The sequence below is a fragment of the Zea mays genome, chromosome 3 (genome assembly GCF_902167145.1).
Source record: "Zea mays cultivar B73 chromosome 3, Zm-B73-REFERENCE-NAM-5.0, whole genome shotgun sequence".
In the NCBI taxonomy this organism is placed as follows: Eukaryota; Viridiplantae; Streptophyta; class Magnoliopsida; order Poales; family Poaceae; genus Zea; species Zea mays.
Window position 1 is genome coordinate 193,367,477 of NC_050098.1, and position 27,354 is coordinate 193,394,830.

The 27,354-nt window shown below is 47.7% G+C and overlaps 4 protein-coding genes and 1 long non-coding RNA gene across 10 annotated transcripts; 2 read left to right on the forward strand and 3 right to left on the reverse strand.

Moving 5' to 3' along the window:
- The first annotated feature begins 5,479 nt into the window (after positions 1–5,479).
- Positions 5,480–6,879, forward strand: LOC109945316 (uncharacterized). Its single transcript, XR_002268457.1, has 2 exons — positions 5,480–6,013; positions 6,500–6,879. It is a non-coding gene; the product is annotated as an uncharacterized lncRNA (long non-coding RNA).
- A 615-nt stretch (positions 6,880–7,494) lies between these two features.
- LOC100381624 (phosphoglycerate kinase) lies at positions 7,495–14,147 on the reverse strand. The gene is made up of 4 exons (NM_001174441.1): positions 13,646–14,147; positions 8,280–8,600; positions 8,004–8,162; positions 7,495–7,849 (listed from the first exon to the last, which is right to left on the reverse strand). Exons 1-4 carry the CDS (start codon positions 14,084–14,086, stop codon positions 7,655–7,657), a joined length of 1,116 nt encoding a protein of 371 aa, NP_001167912.1. The 5' UTR covers positions 14,087–14,147; the 3' UTR covers positions 7,495–7,654.
- Positions 9,974–12,445, forward strand: LOC100381556 (uncharacterized). Of its 6 annotated transcripts, none has more exons than XM_008674845.4 (4): positions 9,974–10,321; positions 10,422–10,507; positions 10,902–11,408; positions 11,495–12,436. In XM_008674845.4, exons 3-4 carry the CDS (start codon positions 10,905–10,907, stop codon positions 12,221–12,223), a joined length of 1,233 nt encoding a protein of 410 aa, XP_008673067.1. In that variant the 5' UTR covers positions 9,974–10,321; positions 10,422–10,507; positions 10,902–10,904; the 3' UTR covers positions 12,224–12,436. The 6 variants fall into 6 exon arrangements, 5 of the variants coding, with proteins under 5 accessions (XP_008673067.1, XP_008673066.1, XP_008673065.1 ...); XM_008674844.3 differs by having other exon boundaries at positions 10,112–10,321; positions 10,413–10,507; XM_008674843.4 differs by having other exon boundaries at positions 10,118–10,321; positions 10,388–10,507.
- A 3,097-nt stretch (positions 14,148–17,244) lies between the features above and the next one.
- Positions 17,245–19,908, reverse strand: LOC100274565 (uncharacterized). The gene is made up of 2 exons (NM_001148920.1): positions 19,564–19,908; positions 17,245–18,419 (listed from the first exon to the last, which is right to left on the reverse strand). Exons 1-2 carry the CDS (start codon positions 19,823–19,825, stop codon positions 17,506–17,508), a joined length of 1,176 nt encoding a protein of 391 aa, NP_001142392.1. The 5' UTR covers positions 19,826–19,908; the 3' UTR covers positions 17,245–17,505.
- A 3,624-nt stretch (positions 19,909–23,532) lies between these two features.
- On the reverse strand, positions 23,533–25,984 carry LOC100191724 (DNA glycosylase superfamily protein). Its single transcript, NM_001317175.1, has 5 exons — positions 25,297–25,984; positions 25,133–25,190; positions 24,943–25,026; positions 24,697–24,832; positions 23,533–23,997 (listed from the first exon to the last, which is right to left on the reverse strand). The coding sequence occupies exons 1-5, from the start codon at positions 25,880–25,882 to the stop codon at positions 23,728–23,730; spliced, it is 1,134 nt and encodes a 377-aa protein (NP_001304104.1). The 5' UTR covers positions 25,883–25,984; the 3' UTR covers positions 23,533–23,727.
- Positions 25,985–27,354: the final 1,370 nt, after the last annotated feature.

Sequence of the window (27,354 nt, forward strand, 5' to 3'; positions counted from 1 at the left end):
GCGGCCGCAGAAAACACACGCTACAAGATAATCCAATCCTGCAGGCTCGGATCTTGATGGCTAAAGGGAGCAGCAGCACCCTCGGCGTCGACAACACCTCTGGCGAGGTCCGACCTAGCCTCGGACGGCGACGCGGTCCAAGGGTCTCCACTCTGAAGGACAACGTCATCACCAAGCTCGGGCCATCGCCGCCAGGGTCTTCTCCAAGAATCCGGCCCGAGCAGGCGTCTCGGCCGGTCACCCCGAGGCCTCGGCAGGTCAATTCCGGCGTCGGTCCCGCTAACAGACGACCCGGCCAGGCTCCGGCCGACCTGGTCTTCTTTTCGAGCCAACTCTGCCTCTGTTCGCGCTGGCACCGCTACCCCTGGCCTCGGCTCATCGAAGAGCGGCCGAGGGTTTCCTCTAACTAAGCAAGGGAAGCCTCGGACAACAAGGCTGACCGAGCCAAGGGACTCCTACGCCTCCGGGATACAGATACCTCACTCGTCACCTTTACACGGGGCGACTCACGCTTGGTGAAGCGGTTCAGACAACCAACAGGCGAGACTTAGTGCTCGAAAATGGGGAAAAACACGGCTCCATGCCGAATTTACATACATGTTCAGGCCTCGACAGCCACAGTGAACAAAAACACTGGCATTCGAAGTGCCATTACAAACGGAACTCTGGTTCCGTCCCCACGGATATGAACAGCCTCCACTCCGGGGAGCCTGCGGGGCGACGAGCTCCGGGCGACCCGCCAGCGACCTCTGCAGCAGCAGCCATGGTCCCAGGACGGACGCGGCCGCCAGAAGGCTCTCGTTCACGTTCCCGCTCAAGGGACGCGAACCAGCCATCAAAGCCAAAGAGCGGGCCACTCCAAAGCGCACCGGCAGGTCCTCGTTCCCGTCCTCGCCACGAAAGCGAGGAAGAAGGCGGAATGTTGCATCCTAGCTGGGCAGCAACAGTTCGCCTTCCCCGGCATGGCTGGAGGACGCCTCCTCCGCAGAGCTGGAGGATGGTTGCCACCACTTGAAGCTGGAAGAAGGGGTGGCCAGCCGGCCCGCGCGGGAGGTAGAGCCCCGGCTCGCCTCGCTCCCCGCCCCAGCGAGGATGATGAACATCCTTGAGGCTGAGGGCGGGACCAAGATCGCAGCTCGGCTTGCCTCTCCCCATCCAGGGGCTGGAGGTCACCGTCTTGGGTGACCGCCGGCGGAGGGGTGCAGCCGGGCTGCATGATGAAAATCCTTGAAGCCGAACGACGGCTGAAAGGTACCAACTCCCGCGGAGTTGCGTTCCTCCAACAACGAAGCGGAAAGACGGCGGATATCCCCCATCCGGGGGCTTGGAAGGTGGAAAGACACGATGCATAAGGGAGCGCGAAGACACGGTCGCCTTCAAAGAGGGCCACCCTCCTTTTAAAGGCGACTCTCCCCACTTGCGTCCCCAGCCGTCGTGGGCTGAGTCTTCTCCAACACGCTCCAAGGTCCTCCCCCTACGGCGCGGGGGCTGGGTCCCACACGTCATGCAAGCCGGCCCAGAGCAGAAGAAGCCAAACCGCCGCGCGTGGTACGTGCAACCGCCCAGCGGTTACAAGCGGCTCTCCACTTTTGCCCAGACCAGCGGGCGAGAGGGCGGGCAGCCATGCGGGCGGCATGCAACCGTGCCAAGTGGGCCGCTTTTCCGACTCCCAACACGCCCAGCATGGAGGCCCAGACCCACGCGTCATGCAACCGGCGCGCCGAATGCTTCGCGTCTGCAACTGCACCGCCACCTGCGCCACCACCGCGCCTCCTCGACTGCGGAACCAATACCGCGACTCGAGGCGACCCAGCGCACAACCTAGCGACTCCAGCCTGGCGCGACGGTCAATGCGGCCGAAAATGGGCCGGCAGTAATGGCGGTGGCAGGCGGGCAAGAGCAGCGGTCACGTCGTCAGCCAAGCTTACGTCTCATCCGGGGGCAGCGAGAGAACCCTCTCTCACGGCGTGAAGACAACGCGCCCGTGTCCCGTTCCTCGAATGGCTCGCGCACGCGCAACGGCTGCCGTGCGAACCACTCGCCCCGTCGCATTAACTCCGCGGCAGGACAGGCGGCGCCTCTGGCAGGAGAAGCGAGCGACGCTTCGCCTTCGCCATAATGACCGCGTCAAAAAAGGTACGCCGCGTCGTTCGATTTCGTATCCTTTTCCTTTTTTCCTCTTTCTCTCTCTTGCAACAGGGACCGGGAAAGGGGATACCCCGGAAGGGATCCTTCCCTATGAAGGAACCAGGCTCCGAGCCTCCCTACTGATCAGAGGTTCGAAGGCTGGCCCCTCGGAAGGGTTCAACAGCCGCCTTAGAGCACGTGGGCTCCACACCCACTACTGGTCAGGGGTTCGAAGGCCGGCCCCTCGGAAGGGTTCAACGGCCGCCTCAGGCTACTCGGGCTCCGCGCCCACTACTGATCAGGGGTTCGAAGGCTGGCCCCCGAAGGGTTCACAGCCGCCTCAGACACAGAGCAAGGGATGACCATGGGTACTTTCGATACATAACCAAGGCTCGGGCTGCGCTCTCGAGGTACCATAGGACATTTCCGAGACCAGCGGGAACGATCTTGTAACGGAATCCCATCGGAGGGAGGCATCGAGCCCTCGGACCCCGTCGCCAGGGGACCGAGTCCGGCAGATCACCCGCAGGTACTTTTGGGCGCGCCTCTGGGCCTCTAGCCGACCCCTAACGAATGGGGCACGGACGTCCGCTCGGATCACCCGCCTGCAGCTCACCGGAGACACCATGTTCGGCGCCCACCGAGGGCAACATGGCGCTCTCCCCCCTCCTCCTTGCGGAAAGGCGACACATGGCTCAGACTTGGGCTCAGCCCCAGAAGATGACGAACTCCGCTTCGCCCGACCCCAGGACTCAAATTCCGCCCTGGCCTCACCAACAGTCTACGCCTCGCCCGACCTAGGGGCTCAGACTCGGCCTCGGCCACGGAAGACGAACTCGACCTTGACCTCGGAGGAGCCTCCACATCGCCCAACCTAGGGCGCGGACCAGCCACGTTTTGCTGACAAATGCTAGCTAGTTTAAGCTCGCGAGTTGTCTCAAGTCGAATTATTGACAAACCGATGTGAGATACTAGCTCAGCTTGTAAAAGAATTGAAACGAACCAAGCTCAAGTATTTTGTCTAACCCTAGCTTCACGTGCTTGGCGCACATGGCATTGGTGACTATGATGGAGGGGAAGAGGGAGGTGAGCGATAGGTGGGGTCCTTGCCTATTTTGGGGAGACCCATAACCTCATCTATTTGTGTGTGTGTGTTGGGGTTAGGGGGGGGGTGCGTTGAGAGGGATATTGGTGCCAAAAAAAACTATTTGGAGTATCGCTGGAGCTAAAAAAAGACTTATCTTCGCCAATATAGTAGTTTTACGGGGATCAAGAGTGGTATCGGTCACTATGGGGGGACATTTTTTTTATATCACTTTCATGGTGGGTCAGTGGGTGCGTCGTGATAGCTATTGCGCTGCTTTTTGTGTATGTTGTTCAAACTTCTCATGAGACATTTGTTGATGCCAATGCATCATGCTGTGTGAGTGTGACGACGTACCCGTTCTCCGGGATAACTGGATAAGTGATAACCGGAAAGTGCAATGGTCATGTATCCGACAAGCCGTCTTGCATTTGCAGTTTCTTCTTGCTGTTGAACATCTGATGTAAAACGAGTGTTCCTTTTTTTTGTGTGTGTATTCCTATATTGAACCTCATTATCTACTAGTGGTTTCTGGTGTATTCATGATACGGACTGCTCATGAGCTGGACTGCTGGTCAAGAGTTGTACCTCGTGTGAGGCTGTGCCGCTGTGGTGCTGCCGTGCTGGTGCCTAGATCCATTTCCCCCCTTTCCATTGAGCATCTTTGTATGAATCGTTGTGTTGACTCTTGAGTCATAGGTACGGAGCTGCACTTGTGTCTTTGAGAACTGTTCCCTTAAATTTTTGTACTGTGCTCTCCACGATTTAATCGATTCCTTATAGAAAAAAACTTCCGCCTAAAAGAGTTCGTTTCTTGTTTTTAAAATAAATCAATGGTCTCAAGAATGCATTTCTTTTAAAAAATAATTTCAAGTTTGATAAAATCTATAAAAATACTAAGATGTCAAATAAATGTTACTAGATTAACAGTAGATTATATTTTTATGAAATCTTGAGACATAGATGCCCACGTTATTTTGTAGGGACTCTTGTGCTTGTGCCCTTGTTTTTGAAGTCTAATTATGATCTTGTCCCTATATTTTTTAAAAGTTCATGTGAGTGTTTAGTAAATAAAATAGTTTTTATGTTGGTGAAGCCAACAATACTACGCTTGTCAATTACTCGAGACAGGCTCCAATGCATATTTTTTTTCCTTCCTTTGAATGGTCAAATAATATTAAAATTGAGTTTTGAGATAAACTTTTCTTGTTGATCTTCATGTTGTAATAAGTGATCTGATTCTCATAGTGGCAAGAGATGAAGCCAAATTGCTTATTTTATCTAAAAAATAGATGAAGAGAATAAGTCCTGATATATTTATTTGCATCACTCTAAATAAACCGGTTTCTATCGGGACCTCCTCTCTTAATCCCTTTTATAAAGATAAAACAAGCAATTTGGTTTCATCTCTTGTCAGTATAGCCACGTCACAATACATTCGAGTAGTTCATGGAAACGCCGAAAACATTCAATCTTTACATTTCAAGCCGGTGAGCGTTTTAAAAACCTGAAATAAATTGCAATATAGCCTTGAAGATGATTCTATGTAGTGGACCTTAATGTGGTAGTGGAGACAACATCTTCGAGAGATTAGTTAAATGGCTCGTAAAGCTAAATTTTGGCTATTCAACAGACTCGTTATTTAGCTTACCAAGTTATTAGACTCTCCAAATTGGCTTCCTCACTAGCTAAATTTAACTAGCCACTCTAACTAGCTAAACTAGATCTAACTAGCCAAACTAGATAGATTGTCTGTTGGAATAAGATATTATATATATAGTATATATTTTAAGAAATGATAAATAAAGAGTTAAATAGAGAGCTAAAAATAAAGAATCGCTTGTAGATGGTCTGAGTCTTTCTCCGATAAGGTGTGCAAAAGAGGTGTGCTAAAACATCCTGTAGCGGACGCAGCGATAGCCGCTAAAGGCTACTCTACCCTAAATATAGAGAATCAAACGGTCTTTTATGGTCTCTAGCAGCGTCCTCTAAATTTAGATAACGTTGTTGGATTATATATATAGAATTTCTCTAAACGGTCCCCTATCCATTTGAATACTTTAAATAACCGGTTTAACAAAACTAAATATATGTATAATATTTCAGAGTATGATAAATACATATATAAAAAATAAAAAATATCTCTAATATAGATATTTACAATAGAGAACGTGATTTAAAGGATGATGTTGAAAAGAAAGAAGATATAAAAGATAAATTTTTTTAGAATAGACCGTAAATGACGAATATAAACTGAGTGTCGCCAAATGCGGTGAACTCGCTACCGTTCACTATTGTCTCTTACCTCCCGCGCCGCCGCCTTCTGATTCACTCCCACGCTGCTCGGAAGTCAGAACCCTCTTGTGTTGTCGCGTCGACCGAGCATCACATCGTCTCTGTGGTATGTCTCCGATGACATTGAGCTCCCCCCCTTCCGCGCACGCTCCCTCGACTCCCCATCCAATCCTCACACAGCAAGCCCCCAATCTCTGCCACCACTCTCGCTCCGGCAATTGTTCCTCGAGGTATGATGTGGGGTTCGATGGTGGCAGCGACTCTGATTAGACGGCGAGGGTGCGGTCGGAAGCGGTGAGAGGGCGAGGGGCACAGGATGGGACGACTTCGTGATGAATCGGGCAAGGGTTTCAGCGGTCGTTGACCTGCCCCCAGGTTTCTTCAAGCTAATCCAGCCACCAGCCCACCATCGCTGCCGGTGCCGTTATCAGCTTATGCGACGAAGCAATTCTGGAAGGCCGAGACTACAACGGAAAGCCGCTCTTTGATGGGGTGGCTAGCAGACACGTACTGATACGAAAACCCTTCTCCATTCTCTTTCTGTTTCAGTAATATATTTTTATTGAAGAATTAGATGGTAATTTAGTTCTTTAATTTGGAAACTTATGCAATTTGTTGTGGTCAATTTATCTGCATCCATTTTTGCTTTCTTATCTGGCTTCTGAAAATATTTCTTAAAAAACTTATGCTGGTTCTTGTGGCTACTAATTTATCTAATATTGAATTTACACGTTGAAATGAAATGCAATACTCTCTCTGATCCAAATTATATTCCAAATATTGCCTCACAAATGAGTCATCCAACAATGAACACTGTAATTGGCCAGGAGACTGAGAATGTTATGAAACCATGTTGCAGTTCATCACAACTACCTAAGTCCTTTGGTTCATGTGACTTGCGGATTAAACAGACTTATATATCTTCAAGGCAACATAATTCTTCAGTTCACTTGAATAATATGGCAATGTAATTCATTGAGTTTGCATTGTTAGGTGAATAAACGTTTTGCTCAATCTACTCCATGTCCCAGGCTGTTGCAAGAGCAGCATCAGTTAATTGATCAGAATGACAGTGACCCAATTTCCATGTGTGCTCTGCCTACGGCGCCCTCAGCAAAACCAAAACCTGATGTTGTGCTGTTCTCTTCAATTATTTTGTTAAATTTTTACGTTGACATGCCAGTTATATATAAAGACAGAAGATGTATACCAGTCTTGGTATGGCAACGTTCCTTCTTTTAAAAAATCCTTGCATTCTTATTTAGTAGTATGTATTGTTTTGAAGGTTGTAAATTATAGTGGATGAATTCATTGTGCATGCATTGAGCAGAAGCCATCACCATACTAAATGCAGATTGTTCTCTCAACTCCAATTGTGCCACTGCATCTCCTCCTTCATTGTGTATGTGATGGAGCTTGCTGTTGTTTTTGAGATCTCGTGTGATCCTTCCAGCTATATCAAAATTTCTCTCTGGCTTTTTGTATCTTGTGTGACATCGGGTTGTGTCATTATAAAATAACTATACAAATTTAAGTTCACAACTACCAGTACGCTCAAATACAGACAAACATGTGCTGTGATGGTTATGAAATCCTGTAAAGATTCATGACCAATTTGTTGAAAAACTAGTGTATCAAACATCAGTTGGCACAAGTATATAGTTCACTTGTTGAGCAGTCTTCAATGTATTTTCTCAATGCAGAGATCAATGCTATTATAGATTCTGAAATCTCTGTCCAACAAATTAATATAATCATTGCTTGTCAATGTACAATTGTTAAGTTTTGCCAACATGATAGTATTTGGATGCTCTCGTGATTTATAGGAGTGAGTGAGTGGGACTCAATTGGAGTGGTCCCGATAAATTTGTTTTATCCTAAATAATTTATGAGGCCACAAATTTCGAATTTTAAATAGTTAATTTAAAATTTAACTTGAATACGTACATAATTTATAATTGACAAACAATGCAATTTTGAGGGAAAATAAATTGGAATAAGAATTTTGTTATCACTATAAATATAGAGAACCGAATTTAGAGGACACTGGAGATAGAGAAGATATAAAAGACGAAATCTTTTAGAATGTGCTTCTTTAGATAATGAAATTTAGGTGATGTTCCTGAAGACATCCTAAGCTTGGTCATCCTAAGCTTCGTCCAGTGCAGCTACTCCTGGGAGCTCCTTCCCTTCCAGCAACTCCAAACTTGCACCACCCCCAGTTGAAATGTGGCTCAGAGAGTCGGCGACACCCACCTTCTCAACAGCTGCAATGGAGTCTCCCCCACCAACTATTGTAGTGACGCCCTTGCCACTAAGCTCGGCTAACTTCTTTGCAATTGCCTGAAGAAGAGAATTCATGGTCAAGTTTCTTTACACAATTTCCTCAAAAGTGTCAATAGCAGAAACAATGATATCACATAGCATTTTTTTCTCGATAAGCGCAAGAGAACTGCGCGCCATTATATTAAGCAGAGGAGACATCACATAGCATTACCTTGGTTCCAACTGCAAACTTGTCAAATTCAAAAACTCCCATGGGTCCATTCCAGATGACTGTCTGAGTAGTTTCCAGGGCAGAACTGAACGCCGAAATCGAATCTGGACCTATGTCCAGACCCATCCATGCATCAGGAATTGCAGATGCAGGAACAACCTGGAGAGCAATCTCACGTTCAGACCATCACTACAAGCATACAAGAGCAGCTAGTTTTTTTCTCTTAAGTGTCATGCATGCCGTGATAACAATACTAGAAATAAAAATGTAACCAACCTGACTGCTAGCATCAGGAGCAAACTTATCAGCGACGACCAGATCGAATGGCAACATAAGGGAGACACCCTTCTCCTTTGCTTTTCTAAGGAGAGAGGTCGCAAGCTCAAGCTTGTCATCTTCAACCAAGGAAGAACCTATTGAGTGCCCTTGTGCCTTGTAAAACGTGAAGATCATACCACCACCCAGAAGAAGGATGTCACATTTCTCCAATAGTGATTCAATAACTCCGATCTTAGATGACACTTTGGAGCCACCAATAACAGCAGCAAATGGTCGTTTGGGGTTTGAAACAGCTCCTACAAGGTAATCAAGCTCCTGCTATTTTTATTTTGTGTAGAAGATCAGGAAACTGAAGAGACAAACCTGTGCATGTAAGAGAAATACAGGAAAATAAAAGGAAATAATAGCATTTGCTCTTTAAACTTTTCATGGTTAGGATTCATATATTGACATAAAATACACAAACCTTCTGCAAAAGGAACCCTGCGACTGAGACTGTCTCCAGCAACGTCCTCTATATACATCCTCTATATTCGTCCTTTACAGTCTTCTCTAAAAGATTCTACCCCCTATATTTATTTCCTCTCCAACAACGTCCTCTAAATCACGTCCCCTATATGTAAATACATATATTAAAGACATTTTTATTTTTAAATTTTTGTACATACGTGTTTGTCATACTCTCAAATGTATTGTACATATTTTAGTTTTACTAAAACGGTTGTTTAAAGTATTCAAATAGATAGAGAACCGTTTAGAGGAACTCTATACATAGAGGATCCAGCAGCGTCCTCTAAATTTAGAGGACCGTTTAGAGGACGCTGCTGGAGGGGTAGAGGACGTCTTCATCCTCTAAATTTAGGGTACAGGACCCTTTAGAGCTCATTGTTGGAGCTAGTCTGAGGGCTTCAAGAACTTGGTAACTCCCTCAGTTGACGCATGTGCTCTGTGAGCAGTTCCAAAGGCATCGTTCACATAAAGATCTGCTAAAGAGGCAAGCTTCTTTGCAAACTCTGGGTCATTCTTCTCTTCCTCCTTGTAGAATCTAACATTTTCAAGGAGCACAACATTACCATTTGGCAATGCAGACACCAATTTCTCAACTTCTGGTCCAACAACATCATCTGCCTTTATCACCTATTTGTGCATGTGCACACGATATACTCAACATAAATAAAGCAATAGATGAGCTCTAATTTTGATATTTGTATCATTGTGAAAGCAAAAGGTACCTGTATACCTAGAAATTCAGACAACCTTGGTACAAGGGGAGCCAAGCTAAACTTGGGAGTAACACCCTTAGGGCGACCCTGCACATCCACAGTGGGGAAAACAAAGAACGAGAAAATAATAATCCTAATTTAGGCATAGATCAATTAAGTTAATATAATTTTATATAGAATTTATTTGTATACTATTGTTGATCATATGTGTGAGATATTTATATGCTACATTTCTATTACCGGGAGCGAGCCGAGTAACATATTATAAGTTGCAGAATAGAAACATAAACTAGTGATACATAAAATCAATTTTCACACCTGAACTTGGGAAAGCGGTGGAACATCAAATTCCAAACTAAATAACCTACTCTATTAATTAGTTTATTAAGTAAATTTCAATTCCTTCAAAATGAAGGGATCCAACCGACCCATAAGGGCTGGTTTCGCAGCCCGTTTCCCCGTCGGGAACCCAGCATTTTCCCTGGGCCAGCAGCCCACGTGACAAGATTCCACGGGCTTGATTTTTGGCTTGTTTGGAAGGCGGCTCCGTGGGGAACTCAGCCCGCCTCGAGTCCAACTTACGCGTGGAAAGACGCCCGGCCTCTTGACGTCGGGCCACTATCCCTCTGGCCTCGTCTCGTCTTCTCTTCTCGCGAATGGCGGCGCTGTGCGATCTCCGTCGCTGCCCCCTCCGCCAGTGATTTCTGGGACGCGCGACGAACACGAGTTGGAAGGAGGTGGTCGTGCTTTGGGCGGCGAAGGACCTGGGCGCTAGCAGCCTCAGACCCTGACAGATCACAACCTGACAGATCACAGGTGCGTCGAACCCTACCAGATCTAGACTTGTCTCGCCTCCTATCGATCACGCCGTTGCAGTTGCAGTTGGAGTGACGGGCGCTACCAAAAGCGATCACAGGCGCTACCAAAAGCGACGGGCGGCCGACGGCGGCATTGCAGTTGGAGCGAGCGAGCGCGGTGCCTTTCGGACGACACTGAGCACAGGTCGCACATTGTCACATGGAGCTAGACTAGAGGTCGTCGCCATCCTGTCAGTGTCTGCTCGTGATCAAACTGCCTGCTGCCTGCCCGCCCCAATACACCCAACCAGATTTCAATTCACTTCTTGGAAGCTGCTGCTTCGAGCTTTTGAGTAGCACCCCTGCTTACAGACATTTCATATCCATATATATGCTCCTCGTCCTGGATCTCCTTGCCGGCATTATATTGCCCCCCACACCACCCCCGACTCCCCACGACCATTAATCTGAAGTCTATATTTCACATTGTCACGACTATATTTTGTTCCAATTTGTTTCCTTAATTTGCATCAGTTTTATATGTTATATTGATAGGTAGCACATCTATATAAGTCCATGATTAAAATTTATGTTTCTAGATAATGGGTTCTTGGGAGGAGAATGTTAGGCAATTTTTGTTGGAGGAGGAGGAAGATGATGATGAACTATTCTTTGTTATTCTCCCTGCTATAATCCCATACCTCTCGGAAGAGAAAAGACCCATCCACACATCCTCCCTCACCGGTGCTAAAAAGGTTAAAGAAATTCTTGAAGGGCATGAGAGCTGGTGCAAATCTGAGTTTAGAATGGAAAAGGAAATATTCAAAGCCACGTCAAATTTTCTTAGAAGGGAGAATTTACTACGTGACACACGAGGAGTTAGTGTTGAGAAGCAACTTGGGATGTTCATGTATATGATCTCCCACAACGCCAGTAACCAAATGCTACAAAAGGCTTTTCAACACAGTGGAGAGACTATCCATCGAAAAATATCTGAAGTTTTTGAGATAGTTCCCATACTAACTCAACGATTTGTGAAGCTTCCTAGCTCAGTTCAAACTCATGCTAGGATTGCAACAGATTCTAGGTTCATGCCCTTTTTTCAGGTGAGCTACAACTGCAAACACACAATTATCCTATGCTAATTGCCACATGTCCTCAACATATTTTCATATTTGTTCCTTTAATGCAGAATTGCCTTGGTGCCATTGACGGCACACATGTATCCATCACTATCGCAGAAGATAGGGCCCCTCCATATAGAAATAGAAAAGGAACTCTTTCACACAATGTTATGGTAGTCTGCGACTTTGATCTCAATTTTACATTTGTCTCGTGTGGATGGGAAGGGTCGGCATCAGACGCAGGGGTGCTTCGATCTGCTATTAGCAAAAGATTTAGTGTGCCAGAAGGAAAGTTTTATCTTGTAGATGGTGGGTATGCAAATACACCATCATACATTGCACCATACAGAGGTGTTCGATACCATCTCAGTCAATTTAGGAGGAGTCGTTCATCACAAAGTGGTTATGCAAACTACAAAGAGTTATTCAATCATCGCCATGCAATTCTCCGCAACCATATAGAGAGGGCCATTGGTGTTCTTAAGAAAAGGTTCCCAATTCTAAAAGTAGACACATTCCATCCCATAGAAAATCAAATCAAGATCGCAGCTGCAGCCATTACATTTCACAACATAATTAGAGGGCAAAATGGTGATGAAGGATGGCTGGACAACCAACTAGATTATATATCTCCAAGCCATTACATTGGTGTTACTTGGTACTTGCAGAGTGCTGAGTGGAAGCAACATATGAAGCTGACACGGAAAAGGAAAATGGATGATCTCCTTGGTTATGTTTCCCTGTCTTGTGCATGCTGCATTTCCTGCTACCGTGAAGACCGGGGTCCAGGAGAGTAGGAGACTGAAAGCACTGTCGAGAAGACTGAAATTATCACATTGACATGAAGACCAAAGCCATCTCTTACCTACTTATCTTTGTAGCTTACGTTTCTATTTTATTCTGTCATGAAAACTAAAGTCTTATGTATGGTCATTATGTACTATTTTGGTTCTGAAAATATTTGTTTATGTTATGAAAACTATTGGTTGAAAGAATGGTGATTACGGTTTTGGCTTGAAGGTTCAGAAGTGAATTTGGCTACCAATTCGGGACAGATGGTAATTGGTTACCTGCTGTCCGTATGCTAGCTATTTGAACGTATGCTAGCTATTTGAACTTATACTTTGCGTGAATTATATCTAGTGCAGTTTTCTTGGATTTTTAGTGAGATTTCATTGTGTTTCTAATTTGTCTAAATATTTCTTATTTTCTTTGATTTTTTCTGATTTTAAAGCGTTTTTTACTCAAGAGGGGTATTTAGCCACTTGGTTGCCAAACGGTGGTGGGAAAGTATACTCGTGGGGAAAATCCTCCTAGGGAATTAAAGTGCCATTTAGAATCCCTTTGGTGGAATGCTTCCCTAGATTTTTTATCCTCTTGTTGCCAAACTAGCCCTAAATGTCATTCACAAAAGTTTAACCCTAGGGACACCCTCCACATGAACCTTGCGTTGTGATAAATGTTGTCTAGTAAAAGTTTCACCAGCAGCAAATACAAGTGCAGATCATTCAGAACTTCTAGTTCCCCCGACAAAGAATTACTATCCCTACATAATCCACATCACCTCGTCACTTGAAAGTTGAAATATTATGCCAGATCCGGGACATGTAAACTCGAACACTAGCTTCCATGATGTAGAGTTAACTACTCCTGCTGTTTCAAAATAGTAGTAGTTTTAGTTCTAAATTTGTATGTCTATATTCATATAGATGATAACGAATCTAGACACGTATATAGAACAGATACATTAATTATTATATGAATCTACTAAAAGGGAAAAACGAATTTTAATTTGAGATGGAGGGAGTACATCTCTTGGTAAATTCGATTGTGCAGGTTCAATTATTTTAGAAGATAGAAAAACGAATTACAGAAGAATGCTAAGGAATATGGTTAGTCTAAGTAAAAGTTTTCAAAAAATTATGCGCGTGTTATCTAAATCACCAAAGAGGATGTCACTCAACATAACTTAAATGGCCACCAGTCCACAACTCAAGCACCTACTAACACAAGTGCCAATGCGGCTTTACTACGTCTGAATCCACAGCTAATATATGTATCAGTCATTCAGACTTGTTACTACATCTGAATCCACAGCTAATATATGCATCAGTTATTCAGTTCTATAGATTTGATAGAAGTATCGAACCGATTTGAGTTTGATGTACACTCATATGGGAGACATATGCGTGCATATCACGATAGTAATCGAGGCTTACCAGATGGCTGGTGAGGATGACCCTGGCGCCGTTGCTAATGAGGTGCTTGATGGTTGGGATGGCGGCGCGGACGCGGGTGTCATCGGTGATGTTCTGGCTGTCGTCGAGGGGAACGTTGAGGTCGGCGCGCACGAGCACGCGTTTCCCCTCGAGGTCCGCTGCGGTGAGATCGCCCACGCTCTTCTTGGTCATCGTCGCCGCGGCGCGCGTCCCACGCCCGGTCGACGACGCAGAGCGGCAGCGCAAAGCAACGTGGATCGCCAGCCTCGGGTCAGCGCCAGCCCTCAGGCAATCGGAGCCCAGCGACCGCTCCGGCGGGCATACGGTGGCGAGACCCGCTCGGCGTAACATTAACATCGCCGCGGGGCCGGTTGAATTCACGGGGCGGCGGGCTGCTGGGTGAGCCAGGGAAAAAGAGGCCGGCACTAACGCCGACGCCATTGACAAGGCTGTGGCAGGCGTGAAGCTGGAAGGAGGGTTTTGCGGAGACAGTGAAATGCCGTGAACGAAGGTGAAGGGATCTTCGCTGATCGCCGCCGCGTAAATGTTTCACCAACTGCGAAAAAGGCAGACAGTTTTTTTTTCATTTTTACCCTTTTTCGTTAAAAATTTACTTAGAAGGCTTAATTTCGTTTTTGGGTTTTTGCTCGGCGCTACAAGCTTGGTCGTTCGGTGTGGCCTACAATATTTTATTTCTATGGATTGTAGTTGTAGTAGTCTGTAGGCAGCCGAACAAACTAGCACCGAGCCTTCGTGGCACCTAGCTCATGACGTCGAGCTCGCAAAAAATACAATAATAACCATTTAAAATTTAATATCATTCTATTGTTTCATGTCTTAACAATAGGTATCACCAGATTTCAGTCGAGCCTAAAACAGGCCGCAACACAGGGTGTGGCCGCGAAGAGCGGCCCAAAAGAGCAGAAGGGTGTTTCCCGCGCGAGAACATCTCGAGATAGTCAGCCATAAAATTAGCGCTAATAAGTTAGCTTAAGAATAGAAGATAAAGTTTGTCTGTTACACTAGGGTTGGAGAGTCCCCTGGACGGTAAATATGTATTCGTCATTAGGGTGATCGTAAACCATCACACGTTTTGCGACAACAAGTTTTGGCGCATCGCCGCAACTATTCTCAGGGTTGTTCACGGGTAAGTGTCATGCCACCCTGGTCGTGTCTTCCAATCAGGGTGGTCTCGTTCTTATTCGTTAAATCTTTGTGTTTTCTCGTACTGAAGTGTTTTGATGGCGAGATGCACTAGTTATCGTAGTATTTAGGAAATTGCATAGGTGGGATTGTGATGCATGCATGTTATCTACCGATTGTGAACGTTTTTGACGCCTCCGCGTGAGTTCCCGAGCGCGAGAGCGACGCCTTTTTCTGTCTTCATTTGGTGGATCTGATCCATCACGGTTAATCTTTGGCTTTTTTCAAGGGTCTGTTTAATATCCATATGGCTAGGCCTTACATGAGGGTTGGATGTTCCGATGATGTCCTGGATGGCTGGCGTCGGTGTGGGCAGGGATTGTTCTGGGAGTCAGTTCATACCAATTCTTATGAACTGGCAAAGGCGCCCACGGGGTGCTTCTTTGTCGAGTGCCAGTATAGTGGACACTCGACAAAGAGTGAGCCTTTGTCGAGTGTCACGGTGGCACTCGGCAAAGTCTCGGTCGCCGTCACCTGGCGCCGTGACGGCGACTTTGCTTTGCCGAGTACCAAGTGACACTCGACAAAGTCTTTGTTGAGTGCCCGACAAAAAGTACTCGGCAAAGAAACCGTTGTCGGTTCACCGAGACTTCTTTGCCGAGTGTTTTCTAGTCTTTCGGCAAAGCAGTTGTTTCCGGTAGTGGTGGGTAAAGAAGCATTGGAGGAGCTCTCGTAGTACCACGTGGCACCATGGCTGTGGGCCATTACACCCTTCCCCTAGCGCTCACGAGTCTTGCTAACATCTTCTTTCAGGAAGCCAATAGATGGACTATGCAAGCTGGAAGATGACGTGAGGGGTATGACGTAAGATGAAGCTGTACTAAACACGACCCTGAACCTCACCTTGAGCCCACATTGCGGGACCCACCAGGTACCACAGTGTCGACACCAAACAAGCTACAAAGATCCTTGGGAAAAGACAGGGCGGAGCGCCGTGTTAGGAGTACGACGGCACACGCTCGCACGAACGACGCTAGGAGAGATAAAGTAACCCAGGGGTTACAAGCCAAGTGCCCCAAGGAGAATACGAGTCCCAACTGTAGAGTCCACCCTTGAACTATAAAAGGGTTGGACAACCTTCTTTCTATAAAAGGGCTGGTCAACCTTCTTTCTACACACAAGCACACAAGCTGTTAAACGCCTCAAGCAATACTACGATCAACACTACACTGAACTAGAGCCTCGGCCTGAATCAGTATAACCCTTGTGCCTCAGTTCCACAGCTCGAATCCCCACGATTCACCATTCAGAGTGAGTTCATGTTTGCATCCCCACCGAACATAAATCTATTGTCATCCCGGTTTCCGAAACCACGACACATCTCTACATATATGGTTTCTTAGATGTATGGGAGAAGACTAAATCACACATAATCCAAGTTAGGAAGCAAACAAGAATCAACCTCAGCCATATGCAGTCTTATATTAACTTAGGGCATGTTCGGTTGATCCCAAATCAAAGAGATCGAGGGAGATTAAGGGCCTATTTGTTTTGGCTTTTTTCTGACAAGCTTTTCTAAGAATCTAGATGTGTGGAGAATCTGAGTATTATGAGGATAACATGTGGAGGAAGATGACCGGGTTCATAGGGTTTAGGATCTAGGAAGTGGTGTATCCCTCCTGTCGCAACGACTCAACCAATTGTATGTTAACATTGATTTTGGATGATTTTCAACAAAGTGGTTTTTATAGAAGTTGGCTGAAAAGCCGAGTGTTTGAGAGTCCGTAACAACTCTTGGTGGCTAGAATCAGCAAAAAAACTGAAACAAATAGGCTCTAAATCTCATACAAGTCAAATTTCTCATCAACCCAATCACCTGATCTTGAAAACTACCGAACAAGCCATGATAAAAAAACACGCATGAGAAATAGTAATAGTAATGGCCTAAAAAAAGCAGGAACACAACTGAAAGTAGACAAGCGGACTAGAACCATCACAAGAATTGACATGGACTAAGTAGAGATGGCCAAACGGGTCGCCCGGTCCGGCCCCGATGAAGCCCGGCCCACCAGGCACGGTTAGAAAACCGGACCGGGCCTTCTAAGCACGCGGGCTCAATTTTCTGTCCGAGCCCGGCCCGCAGCGGGCCTAAACGGGCCGGGTCGACCCGTTTAGCACGAAACAAGCGGGCTGAAAAACGGGCTATGCGGGCCGGTAAGCACGTTTTAGTGTAAAAAAAGCGGGCTTAACGGGCTTAAAGGTAAACGGGCCATGCCGGGCTAGCCCACCGTGGCTAGTTTTCTGTCTGAGCCCGACCCGCTTATTCGTGTCGGGCCAGCCTAGGCCCGCATAGAACCGGGTCGTACCGGGCTCGAACCGGGCCCAAACAGCGGGCTTCGTGTCGGGCTCGCGGGCCTCGTGCTTATTGGACATCTATAGGACTAAGTTTACTGGGACGACGGAATGTAGGAAAACTGATATGTTTAGTGTAGCTTACAGGTTGGTACAGATCATGATACAAGTGTGTATATTATTCATATATAGAAACATTTCTCAAAAGTTATTTCAATATTGACATAGTCCATTGAAACATATCCTCAAGCAACAAACACTGATACAATATAGCTGTAACATACATGGGAAGAAAAACATCAACCTCTGGTGCACCGATCAACACAAAAGGATGGAGGAAAGCAATCGCTGTAACAATCCAAGTTTTAGCATATGAAAGCGACATGAACATGCTCATCGCTGCAGTATAGTCCAGGCTGTTGAGTGTACCCTTGCTTGGACAGCAGCTCACGTGCTTTCATCACGAGATCCTTATTCGTCACCTTCCCGTGCTTGTCTGCAAGAATGGTTTGGATAGCATTGCTCAGAGCACCAAAGGAGACACCCTGCGGTGTAGTTGCATCCGCTGATGTTTGGTTAGTCTGGCACCCACTGATCAGAATGCCATTGTTTGGTGCCCAGGCCTTACTCCCGGCGTACACCTCGTCAACACTGTGAACCTCTTGCTCTAATGCAGGTTTGAAAGCCTCTTCCTCCTTCCCTTCAAGCTTAGCCTTCAAGAACTCCTGAGCAAGGGCACCAACCATGCCAAAGACACCACCACCACCACTGCCTTGCTCACCTGACTGGCCCTGGTGGAACTTTCCGAGCATGACCTTCATGAACTTCTTAATCTTTGGGCTGGCATCATCACCAAAGATGTTGAACAGCGTCATCCGGATAGAACCCACATCAATGTCATCCTTTCCAGTTTGTTCCTTGAGCATCTCTATCAGGGTCGAGAGTGGCAGGGAGCGGTTTTTGGTGCGGCCATTTCCAGTTGGCTGTGCGTAACCGTCGTCCTGGTCATCATCCCCATGGCGACGACTATGAGGGATGTGAATCCCCTCAGACTCGAACACATCGCGGACAGTCTCTTTGAGAAATGACCGGAAGCCGCTGCCAGAACCAGAATGACGAGGCTCATCAGGTTCACGGGACTGGGTCTTATTCTGCTTGGTGCTATTACCTATCTGCTCCTTAGCACTGTCCAGCAGGCCACCACTATGGCATGAGTCAGAGACGATGGTGAATAGGCAACCTTCAGGGACCTTCTGCACGAGTTCCCTGAAATCCTGATCTGCAGATTGAAACAAGAATTTTGACACTGAACTTTTTCCATGAAAAATGACAAAAGAAAAGCATCAGACGAAGGAAAAAAAGCTTTGCCGCTACTTTTGTCCAACGAAATACTCCCTCCGTTCTTTTTTATTTGTCGCGATTTAGTTCAAAAATAAACTAACGGACGACAAATATTCGAGAACAGAGATAGTAACTTCTACGACTTCGGTACAATTACCGACAACCAATAACCACTTGCACTTGGTCGAAAAATGACCCAACTAGCAACTCCACTGCACCTAGACATGGCTAACAACTAAAACAGCTCAGGGCACCACACTACCACAGCCCTAAAACCAACTAGCAAAACAGGTAAACTCTGGCAACCTATGTAGCGGAACTTGAATTTCATCATCCTTCTGTAAAGACGTTTGACCATTGAAATGAAGCAATGTTCAGTTACACTTGGATGGAACTAAATGACTTGCTAAACTAAAAAACCTCCACTGCTAATTAAGTCATCTGAGTAACCATGTAACTGACTCGTTACCATTTGCTACCATGTTTCCAAATGGAAACCTATTAGATAAACAACTAGAGTGCTATCAGCTGGAGTTGAAGGACCTTGGGAGATACATTCACCGAAGTAAATTTGCATGCTCAAAATCGTGAAAGCTTTTTTACTAGATATTATCGTTGGGCCATGTAATCCAAGTCTAAGATATAACCCCTCCACACAATTTAACGTACTCTATGAATTTGCTATACACGTTTATAACATCATAAGAAAAGCAGTCGTCATACCTGAAATTCAATCAGATAGTATAACCACTAAAGATATTGACAGATCAGACTTATACAAAGTTCCCGCTGTGCGACACTAGCAAATGGGGAAGCCTAATCATCAGCCTTAAGCGCGTGCTTCCAGATCACAGGATACCAAAACTACAAAAGCGATGTCAAATGTTTGGATTGGAACAAACACGCGAACAGATCCACATCAGCCATCAGGTAGGCGTTGACCAATTGCTTCCACGTTTAGATTCACATCTCAAGGCATCCGTCTAAATGCTGATCGTGTCGTTTTTACCAGTTCCAGAGTAGCACTTTGCAAGGGGAAAACGAAGCACAGAGGAGAAGGTTAATGGATCCCTCGACCGCACCTGTGATGAGGTTCATGTCGCAGGGCACGATGCACTCGTCGTAGCCGGTGTCGTCGTGCTGCCCCGTCTCGGCTGGCAGGCGCGTGCCGTGGCCGCTGTAGTGGAAGAAGAGGAAGTCCCCGGGGCGGGCATCCCCGACGAGGCGGGCGAGGGCGCGGCGGATGTTAGCCCCCGTGGGCTGCGGCGCGGATCGGTCGGCGTCGGTGAGGACCCGGATGTCGGCCTCGTCGAAGCCGAAGCGGTCGACAAGGCAGCGGCGCATGCGGTCGACGTCGTTGTAGCAGCCCTTGAGCTCGGCCTTGGTGCCCGGGTAGTTGATGCCCACCAGCAGCGCGATCTTGCGGCCGCCCATCGTTGTTCGCCTGCGTGGATCGCTGCCCTGGTGGGTCGTCGCCGGCGGGGGTCGCCGGCGTTGTAGCGGACGCGCTGATTCGTCGGGCGGTGGTCGGGGAAACGGCCCTGCCTTTTTAGAATTTTAGGTGGTGCTGGTGCGTCGCCTTCGCGTCGCGTCCGTGTCGATTGTCCTTTGCGTTTCTGATCTGGATCGTGGGGACACGGGATTGGTGGGGGTGTGCTGCCGGGTGCCAATATTTCGCCGCGTCCATTGGATTGTTTGTTACTCGTACTACTTGGCTCCCCGTCGTCGTCGATGGCTCGATGCAGGTTTACCTGCTACTCGTTTCCGTGTCGGCAGCAAAATCAACGTGTAGCATGGTCGTAGTACTACCACAGCCAATGGCCCCATGTCATACTTTTTAGCCATCGAACCTGTACTTTATTATCAATAAATAAATGATGGCTGAGAACACCGTAGATTCATGGTTAGACTTGTGATGCTTGAAACGTGAGAGAGAGAGAGAGAGAGTTTGATCGGATTGCAAATTGCACCTGTCGATGCTTGGAGAAAAAAAAAGAGAAAATTCCTTCAATGTCATTGAAACTTATATTGATCCCTTCAATCTCATTAAAATTTATAGCTTCCCTTTAATACCATCAAATTTAGATTTTAATCCTTTGAATGCCATCACCGTTAGTTTGAAGCTAACGTCGTTAGTTATATTTAAAGCAAATCCCTCAAATGTCATCAAAATCTATACCGATCCCTTCAATGCCACTAGAAATTGGTTCGATATATTTGGGTTTTAAATTTTTCAAATTAAAAATAATTGAACCCAAAATTTTTGAAACGCGAATATACCACATTGATTTTAAATTTATCTCCCTCTATTGTCATTAGTGTTTGTTGTTAGTTTAAAAAAATATTAGGAATCAAATAGACCGAACTGATGTAGCGGAGTAATTTTTGATGTTTACAAAAAAAATATGTACTAAAGTTTTTAAAAATTGTGGAATTGGTCCATATTTATTTATTCTAGAATTTTTAAAATCCAAATAGATCAAACCAATTTCTAGTGACATTGAAGGGATTGATATAGATTTTGATGGCAATGGAGAGATTTGCTTTAAACAGAACTAACGGTGTTAGTTTGAAACTAACGGCAATGGCATTTAAGATACTAGAATTTAAATTTGATGGTATTGAAGGAAAGCTATAAAATTTGATGGCATTGAAGGGATTAGTATAAGTTGGGATAGCATTGAAAAGATTTTGTAAAAAAAAACACCGGCATCCAGGATTGTCAGTTACTCTGGTGCTGAGAAAATGCGCAGACGAGAGAAGTGAATGCATGTGCCATTGTTTATCTTTGAACGGGCCCCACTTCGATGCTTGCATATTGTATGATTTTGGAACGATGTTGAATACTGGACGTGTCAGTGGACGTCTCGATGCTCACCACGCGCTGTGGGTAGTCTTATGGTGATTGACGGTGAAGTTCCGAAGAGTTGTTAGTCTTGCTGCAGAAAGCTGATGTAGATGGCTAATTAATGTATCAACTGAAGCGCCGGCTTGATTCTCCGGTCACTGAATGCCTTATCATGAGCCCCTGGCCACTCCAGCGTCGGCTGTCTGGAGGTTGAAGTTGAAGATGCTCGGCCAGCAAGGTGGGCTGGCTCAAAACAAAAGTTTTTCTTTTAAAATTTCTTATTTATTTTTAACTTAAAATATTTATAAATAAATTGAACCTTTATTATATATACACACACGGTTATCACACATTCACACCATCACTCTCGTATGATCTGATACCCAAAATACACACCAAGACGACGTCAACTCCAGTGGTTGCATCCAAGTATGGGCCAAAAACATTCGCCACACATTCCAATCCAAGTAACAACAAGATTATGAAACACAAAAAAAAAAACTTGGTGGTCCTTGCTCTTCCTATTCTATAGTGAGACCGTAAGCCTTGGAAGAAGAAAAACAATGGCATTGTAGTCAGATCAATCATGGAGTTGTGGCGTGTGATAGATCCACCAGAGTCACATGGAACCGGAGGCCCTGTAGCTTAACGAATAACGAAGCTTCCCAACAAGTCACTGTTCCCGCCATAAAACCATGCAAATTAAAAAGCAACAACCAAATATAGCCAGACCCCAGACCCAGACACCAGAGGGCAGGGCAGTGCAGCGAAGCCGCGCGCGGCAGATAGATGCAGAGATTCTCAGCTCGCGGGCGGACGGGAGATGCTCATCGACTCCACGGAAAGAAGATTGTGCATCGACCGACCATGGGGGGCATGGGGGCAAGGGTGCCGGAGACATCTCGCATCTGTCAGTCACCAGACGTTCACGTACACACCCTTTTGTAGGAAGTAGACCCATAGCTGGTAGCCTGGTACGTACAGCATTTCTGTTTGTTTCTCGTTGCCTGCCTGATTAATTGCGTGCCAAGTGCCAATACAGTAGAGTAGCGCGCACGAAGTCGTCACACCCATAACGGCGGCAGGACACGACACGACACGACACGACCACGCGACTCGCACCAGTACATCACGTCCTATCGTGCCATTTTCGCCTGCTAGTGCTAGCTGCCGGACATGAGTCATGATGCATGGAAGAATTGAAGATGGGTGGACGGACGACTCATCGCAGCTGGCCGGCCGGGGAGATGGCCGCTGGCACGGTCGATGGGGTCCGCGTCCGTCCTCCTGTTTCGCTCGCAGCACAGCGCGAGGACTGAAAAGTGCGCGAGCTGCAGCCTGTGCTGTGCAGGAGGGGCAAGGGGGATCACATGCGCCAGCGAAGCGGGCCGGCGCGGGCCTTTCCTTCCCCCTCTCCCTCGGTCCCTCCGTCTCTCTTTCTCTTGCACATGCGTTTGCCTGCAACACCACATGTGGCCTGCCCTGCCCTGCCGTGATAGTGCTGTTATCGCACTTTAATCAGACCAGCCACCCACATCCACATGCAGGTAGCCCACACAACACGGCCGGTCTTCTCCTTCCTATAATCATCGTCATCGACTCCCTCATCGACCATCGCTATCTAGGAGCCTGTTTGCACCACAATAAAGCTACAAATTAGTCCACCTTATAAAAAACAGATTAAACATGAGTTGATTACCCACTAATAAACTATTTAACCATTATTAGCTCTTATCAGCATAGAATTATTCTGCATTTAGCCAATCTAATGGGCATCCAAAAACATGAGCTGTCTAATTTCTCCTAATCCACACCTACAATTGTAGGATACAAGCTGCTGTAGACGGTAGTGGTGGTACCCACGTCACGTGGTACTTACCACATGTACAATGGTGTATAATATAGATGCTCTCGAGGTGTTTAAAAAAGTATATTTAAAAAAATCGTGAAATCCTCTATCTGTGAATAGATATTTCTGACTCGTAACTCAAATAATAACAGATACCATCATTTTTATTGTACGAATACGTCGTATGTTATATTGATCCAATGTTCTACGTACGCATTTACTTTTGCATTTATTAATAGACTAATATTTGTAGATACTCTAGTATATAATAAAGTCTATTAGTTATCTCTTGTAGAGAATTGTTTTGGTGTCTCTTCATATGCCCTTAAAGCGGTCCAGAGGGGCATGCAATTCACAGCAAGCAAGATCATTCATTCGCTAATCAGAGGCCGTAATTAATCTACACAAGCACACTGGGTCATCATACACACATGCAAACCGCCAACACTCTCTTTTGTATATTACTACTGCTACCTCTCTCTCTCTCTCTCGTCTTGGTTGTCCTTAGATAATTCCCTCTTGTGTTTTGCTTGGTGGTCGTCAGCAGAATCAGTTATTTACGCGGGCGGCGGCGGAGCAGACGCGGTGGCGCGGGCACGAGACGAGGTGGTCGTTGGTGAGCCCGACCGCCTCCATGAAGGAGTGGATGACAGTGGGGCCGACGAAGCGGAAGCCGCGCCGGACCATGTCCTTGCTGATGGACTCCGACTTGGACGTCTTCACCGGGATCTTCCGGCTGTACTTGTAGCTCGGCGACAGCGGCTTGTTGTTCACGAACGCCCACACGTACTTGTCCAGCGAGCAAAAGTCCCTCCGCACCTGCAACGCCATCAGATTAATTACATCCTTTTGCATGCCATGCTCTAATGTATATGTATATATATACACACCAATAGTAGTAACTACTTGACCGATAGATAGATTAGTTTAGGTGGTGTGGCAGCAGCTACCGAGCACTGCCTGATTGGTGGTTAGAGGGAACCGGCTAAACAGTGGCCCGTTTTGGAAAATGGAACCTTGTCCGCGACAGAGTGGTGCGCAACACACGGTACTCCTCTGCCGGAGACGCGCGGGACATCATCTTGCGTTCGCGAGAATGTGAAGAAGCAAAGCTTAAAACTAATAAAGGCGTGACGAACAAGTACAACCAGCATCTTTTCCTGCTCCGTCCCCAAAATGCCCATTAACAAGGGCTCACTCTTTTTGGCTGTGCCCAGCTGCTTTTACGACGCACTTGCTCCGCGGCGCATCGCCAGGGTGGTCACCTTTATAAATAATAAAGGGCAGAACGCGGCTCAGACGGAGAGGGTTCAGGGATTCAGCTAAGACTTCGCTTTCAGTTGCTAAACTGGTTTCGTTTCATACAGGCCTAAGGCCTTCCCTTCATTAATTGACCGCTTCCCTTCATCTTTCGGTTAAGCTTCGGTTGCGAGATGTGGTACTGGAACTACTAGTATCTTATCAGAAACACTACCAACTTCAACTGAGGACTGAGGTCAATCAAGTTGACGACGGTACCTCAAGAATCCGGCAGGCGTTGTTGACGGTTCCTCTGACGGTGCCCAAATCCAGCCCGTAGTCGGCGCTCAGCGACGCCATCTGCTTCTCGGTGTACTTGGCGACCGCATCCACGTCGAAGCCGGAGAACGCCTCCCTGGTTAATTTTGTGACCAGGCAAATACAGATCAAAAATCAGCACAGATATTTCACGAGACGTAGCACTTGATGCCCCCCTCCCTGTGTCGTGTCGACTGTTCCCCCCACCTGTAGACGTGTCTTTTCTTGAGGATGGAAGTCCAATCGGCCCCGACTTGCACGCCAGACAGTGTGAGCATCTCGAACAGCAACCTGTCATATTTCAGTGCCACCACATGTGAGAACTGCTGCCGTGAGCTACCTGCTACTATCAGCAGCAGCTTCCGTTTGCAAGGACCAGGGATTAATGCTTGCTTACTCGTCGTCGTGCACGGGCACTCCCCACTCCTCGTCGTGGTACGCCACATACAAGGGGTCTGGACGCCGCAGGACAGAGCAGAATAGCGCTCACGTTAGCGCACAGTTGTGTCAACCGTCAAGCAGTAAGCAGTATAGCTTTGTTGTGCTTTTGCTTATTATTACCAGAGTAGGGCGTGATGAAGCTACAGCGCTTCTCGTCGAGCCCGGTGGTGGGGGAGGCTGGGACGGCCGGCTCGGCCGTGGCGGTGGCGCCGACTCGGCCCTCCACCCGGGAGAAGGACGCGGTGCGGCCGTAGTGCGCGATCCGCGACTTGCGCTGCGCCTGCGCCTGCGCGGCATGCTCCCGCCGCGCCGCGGCGATGCTCCCCGCCGGCTCGAACGCCTCTGGCGCCGCGAACGTCGCCACCGGCAGCACGGCGCCGGGCTTCCTGGCCTTGGACCTGGGCTTCTCCGCGGGCACGGCGCCCGCCGCCTTGGTCGCCCTCGCGGCGGCCGGGGCCGGGGCCGGCGTCGTAGGAGGCAGCAGAGAAGGCGGCGCCGGCGCCGCACGGGTGTTCTCGGCAGGGGCGGGACGGGCGGGCACGGTGGCATTGTTGTCGTAGGAAGGCGGCATGGAGAAGGACTTGTGCAGGGACTTCTTGAGCGGGCGGGCGGCGTCCGGCGCCGCCACGCGGTTGCCCGCCGGCTGCAGCACCGGGCGGCCGTCGATCTGGGCGACGCCCGCGGACTTGACGTTGGAGTTGCACATGCTGCCTGGACGGGGCAAGTTGTCTCTTGCTTGTTCTTGGCTCCGCCGGTTGGTTAGCTAGCTGGCTGGTTGTCAAGTGGTGCAGGTGCTGCGAGCTGTGAGTCCGTCTGATGAATGAGGGGATTGGCGCGAGACTGTTATATATAGGCGAGGCGAGGCGAGGCGCGAAGAGCCGAGGGAAGAGGAAGGTGGTGGTGGTGGGTCCGGTAGGTAGGGACAGGTTGCGTCACAACTCACAGGTGACGAGGGCGCGTATGCGTGCTGCCTGCACGCATGGCTCGCCATTGGAGGTTCCTGCAGTGACTGTACCGTTGCCGTTGGATCGAGCGGGCGAGGGTCGCTGGTTGGGCCTGGCCGGGAACGTCAATGGGCCAGTAGGAAGTAACATACCGACGGACAGACAGGGAGTGAAATGTTGCTGGTCCCTTGAAAGTGGGCAACGGGACTAGTAGGGGAAAAAAGGCCGATTCGTGAACAGTCCAAGGAGGACAGCGACTTTCTGCTGGTGGTAAAAGACTTGTCGCGAGGAACAGCTCAACTCTATCTTGACTGCCAGTCGAAAATATATGATAAGATGTGTGTTTTGGGTGGTTAATAGTGCTCACACTGACTCAACTCTATCTTGCTGCTGCCTCAGGATGTGGATGTACATGTGCCATGCTCTAAAGAAACAGCTCATAGATAACTGATTCCCGACCGACCAAATAATAAAGCAGGTGCAAATTCGCTCAACCTCAGACTGCCGACCAATCCAAGAGATACCTTAACCACCGTTTTATTCTAATATAAAAAAAGAGAGAGATAAGGCTATACTATACCTCAACTGCACAATGCCCGGTGTGGAGAACCAACGTGAATGAATGGTTGAGCCTACCGTACGTGCGTGGCATGTGATTTTTGACCGCACCCTGACAACGAATGCCCTCGTCCGGGGTCGAGCGGTCCGTACCTGGCTCACACGGGCTGACGGACAAGCGCGTACGCGTACGCTGTACCGACGTGACATGACAGCAGGCCGGTGTCCTCTAGTGGTTCACGAGCGGGGGTCGGGCCGTCGTGGTCGTGGTCGCGGTCGCGGTCGGGCCGAGGAAGCATCTGTAGGTATCCTACAGGAATGGCTGGCTACTGGATCCACGTAAACCACGAGCTCGTGCATACTAGTACGTATGATTGCGGCGGTGCACTAGGTCCGTCCGATCGACAAGGAGCCATAGGCGTGGCACGCGCCTGGGCTGTGCAGAGTGGGGGAGAAGAAAGGGATGGCGGGCGGCGACGCCGGAAAGACAGGTCGGTCCCGTCTTTCGAGCTGGCAAGGAATCTTGCGCTCACTCCTCCCGTGCTCCGTCCGATTCCAATCGCCCCCCCTTTCCGGTCCGTTTCCTTTCCGGCGGGCGAGCTACTCGATCGTCGACCATCATGCACGATCACCGCGCGTTAATATAATGCGCAACTCGTTCCCGTCGCATAATGGA

Coding starts and splice junctions, on each gene's coding strand:
- LOC100381556 (XM_008674845.4), top strand. CDS start 10,905: ATGGGTTCTTGGGAGGAGAATGTTAGGCAATTTTTGTTGGAGGAGGAG. Junction 11,409..11,494: donor GGTTCATGCCCTTTTTTCAG/GTGAGCTACAAC, acceptor CCTTTAATGCAG/AATTGCCTTGGTGCCATTGA.
- LOC100381624 (NM_001174441.1), bottom strand. CDS start 14,086: ATGGCGTCGGCGTTAGTGCCGGCCTCTTTTTCCCTGGCTCACCCAGCA. Junction 8,601..13,645: donor TCATCCTCACCAGCCATCTG/GTAAGCCTCGAT, acceptor AAATAAAAATAG/CAGGAGCTTGATTACCTTGT. Junction 8,163..8,279: donor CTCCTGATGCTAGCAGTCAG/GTTGGTTACATT, acceptor ATTGCTCTCCAG/GTTGTTCCTGCATCTGCAAT.
- LOC100274565 (NM_001148920.1), bottom strand. CDS start 19,825: ATGCGCCGCTGCCTTGTCGACCGCTTCGGCTTCGACGAGGCCGACATC. Junction 18,420..19,563: donor CGACATGAACCTCATCACAG/GTGCGGTCGAGG, acceptor TTCAATCTGCAG/ATCAGGATTTCAGGGAACTC.
- LOC100191724 (NM_001317175.1), bottom strand. CDS start 25,882: ATGTGCAACTCCAACGTCAAGTCCGCGGGCGTCGCCCAGATCGACGGC. Junction 25,027..25,132: donor GTGCCCGTGCACGACGACGA/GTAAGCAAGCAT, acceptor GAAATATGACAG/GTTGCTGTTCGAGATGCTCA. Junction 23,998..24,696: donor ACGCCTGCCGGATTCTTGAG/GTACCGTCGTCA, acceptor ATGGCGTTGCAG/GTGCGGAGGGACTTTTGCTC.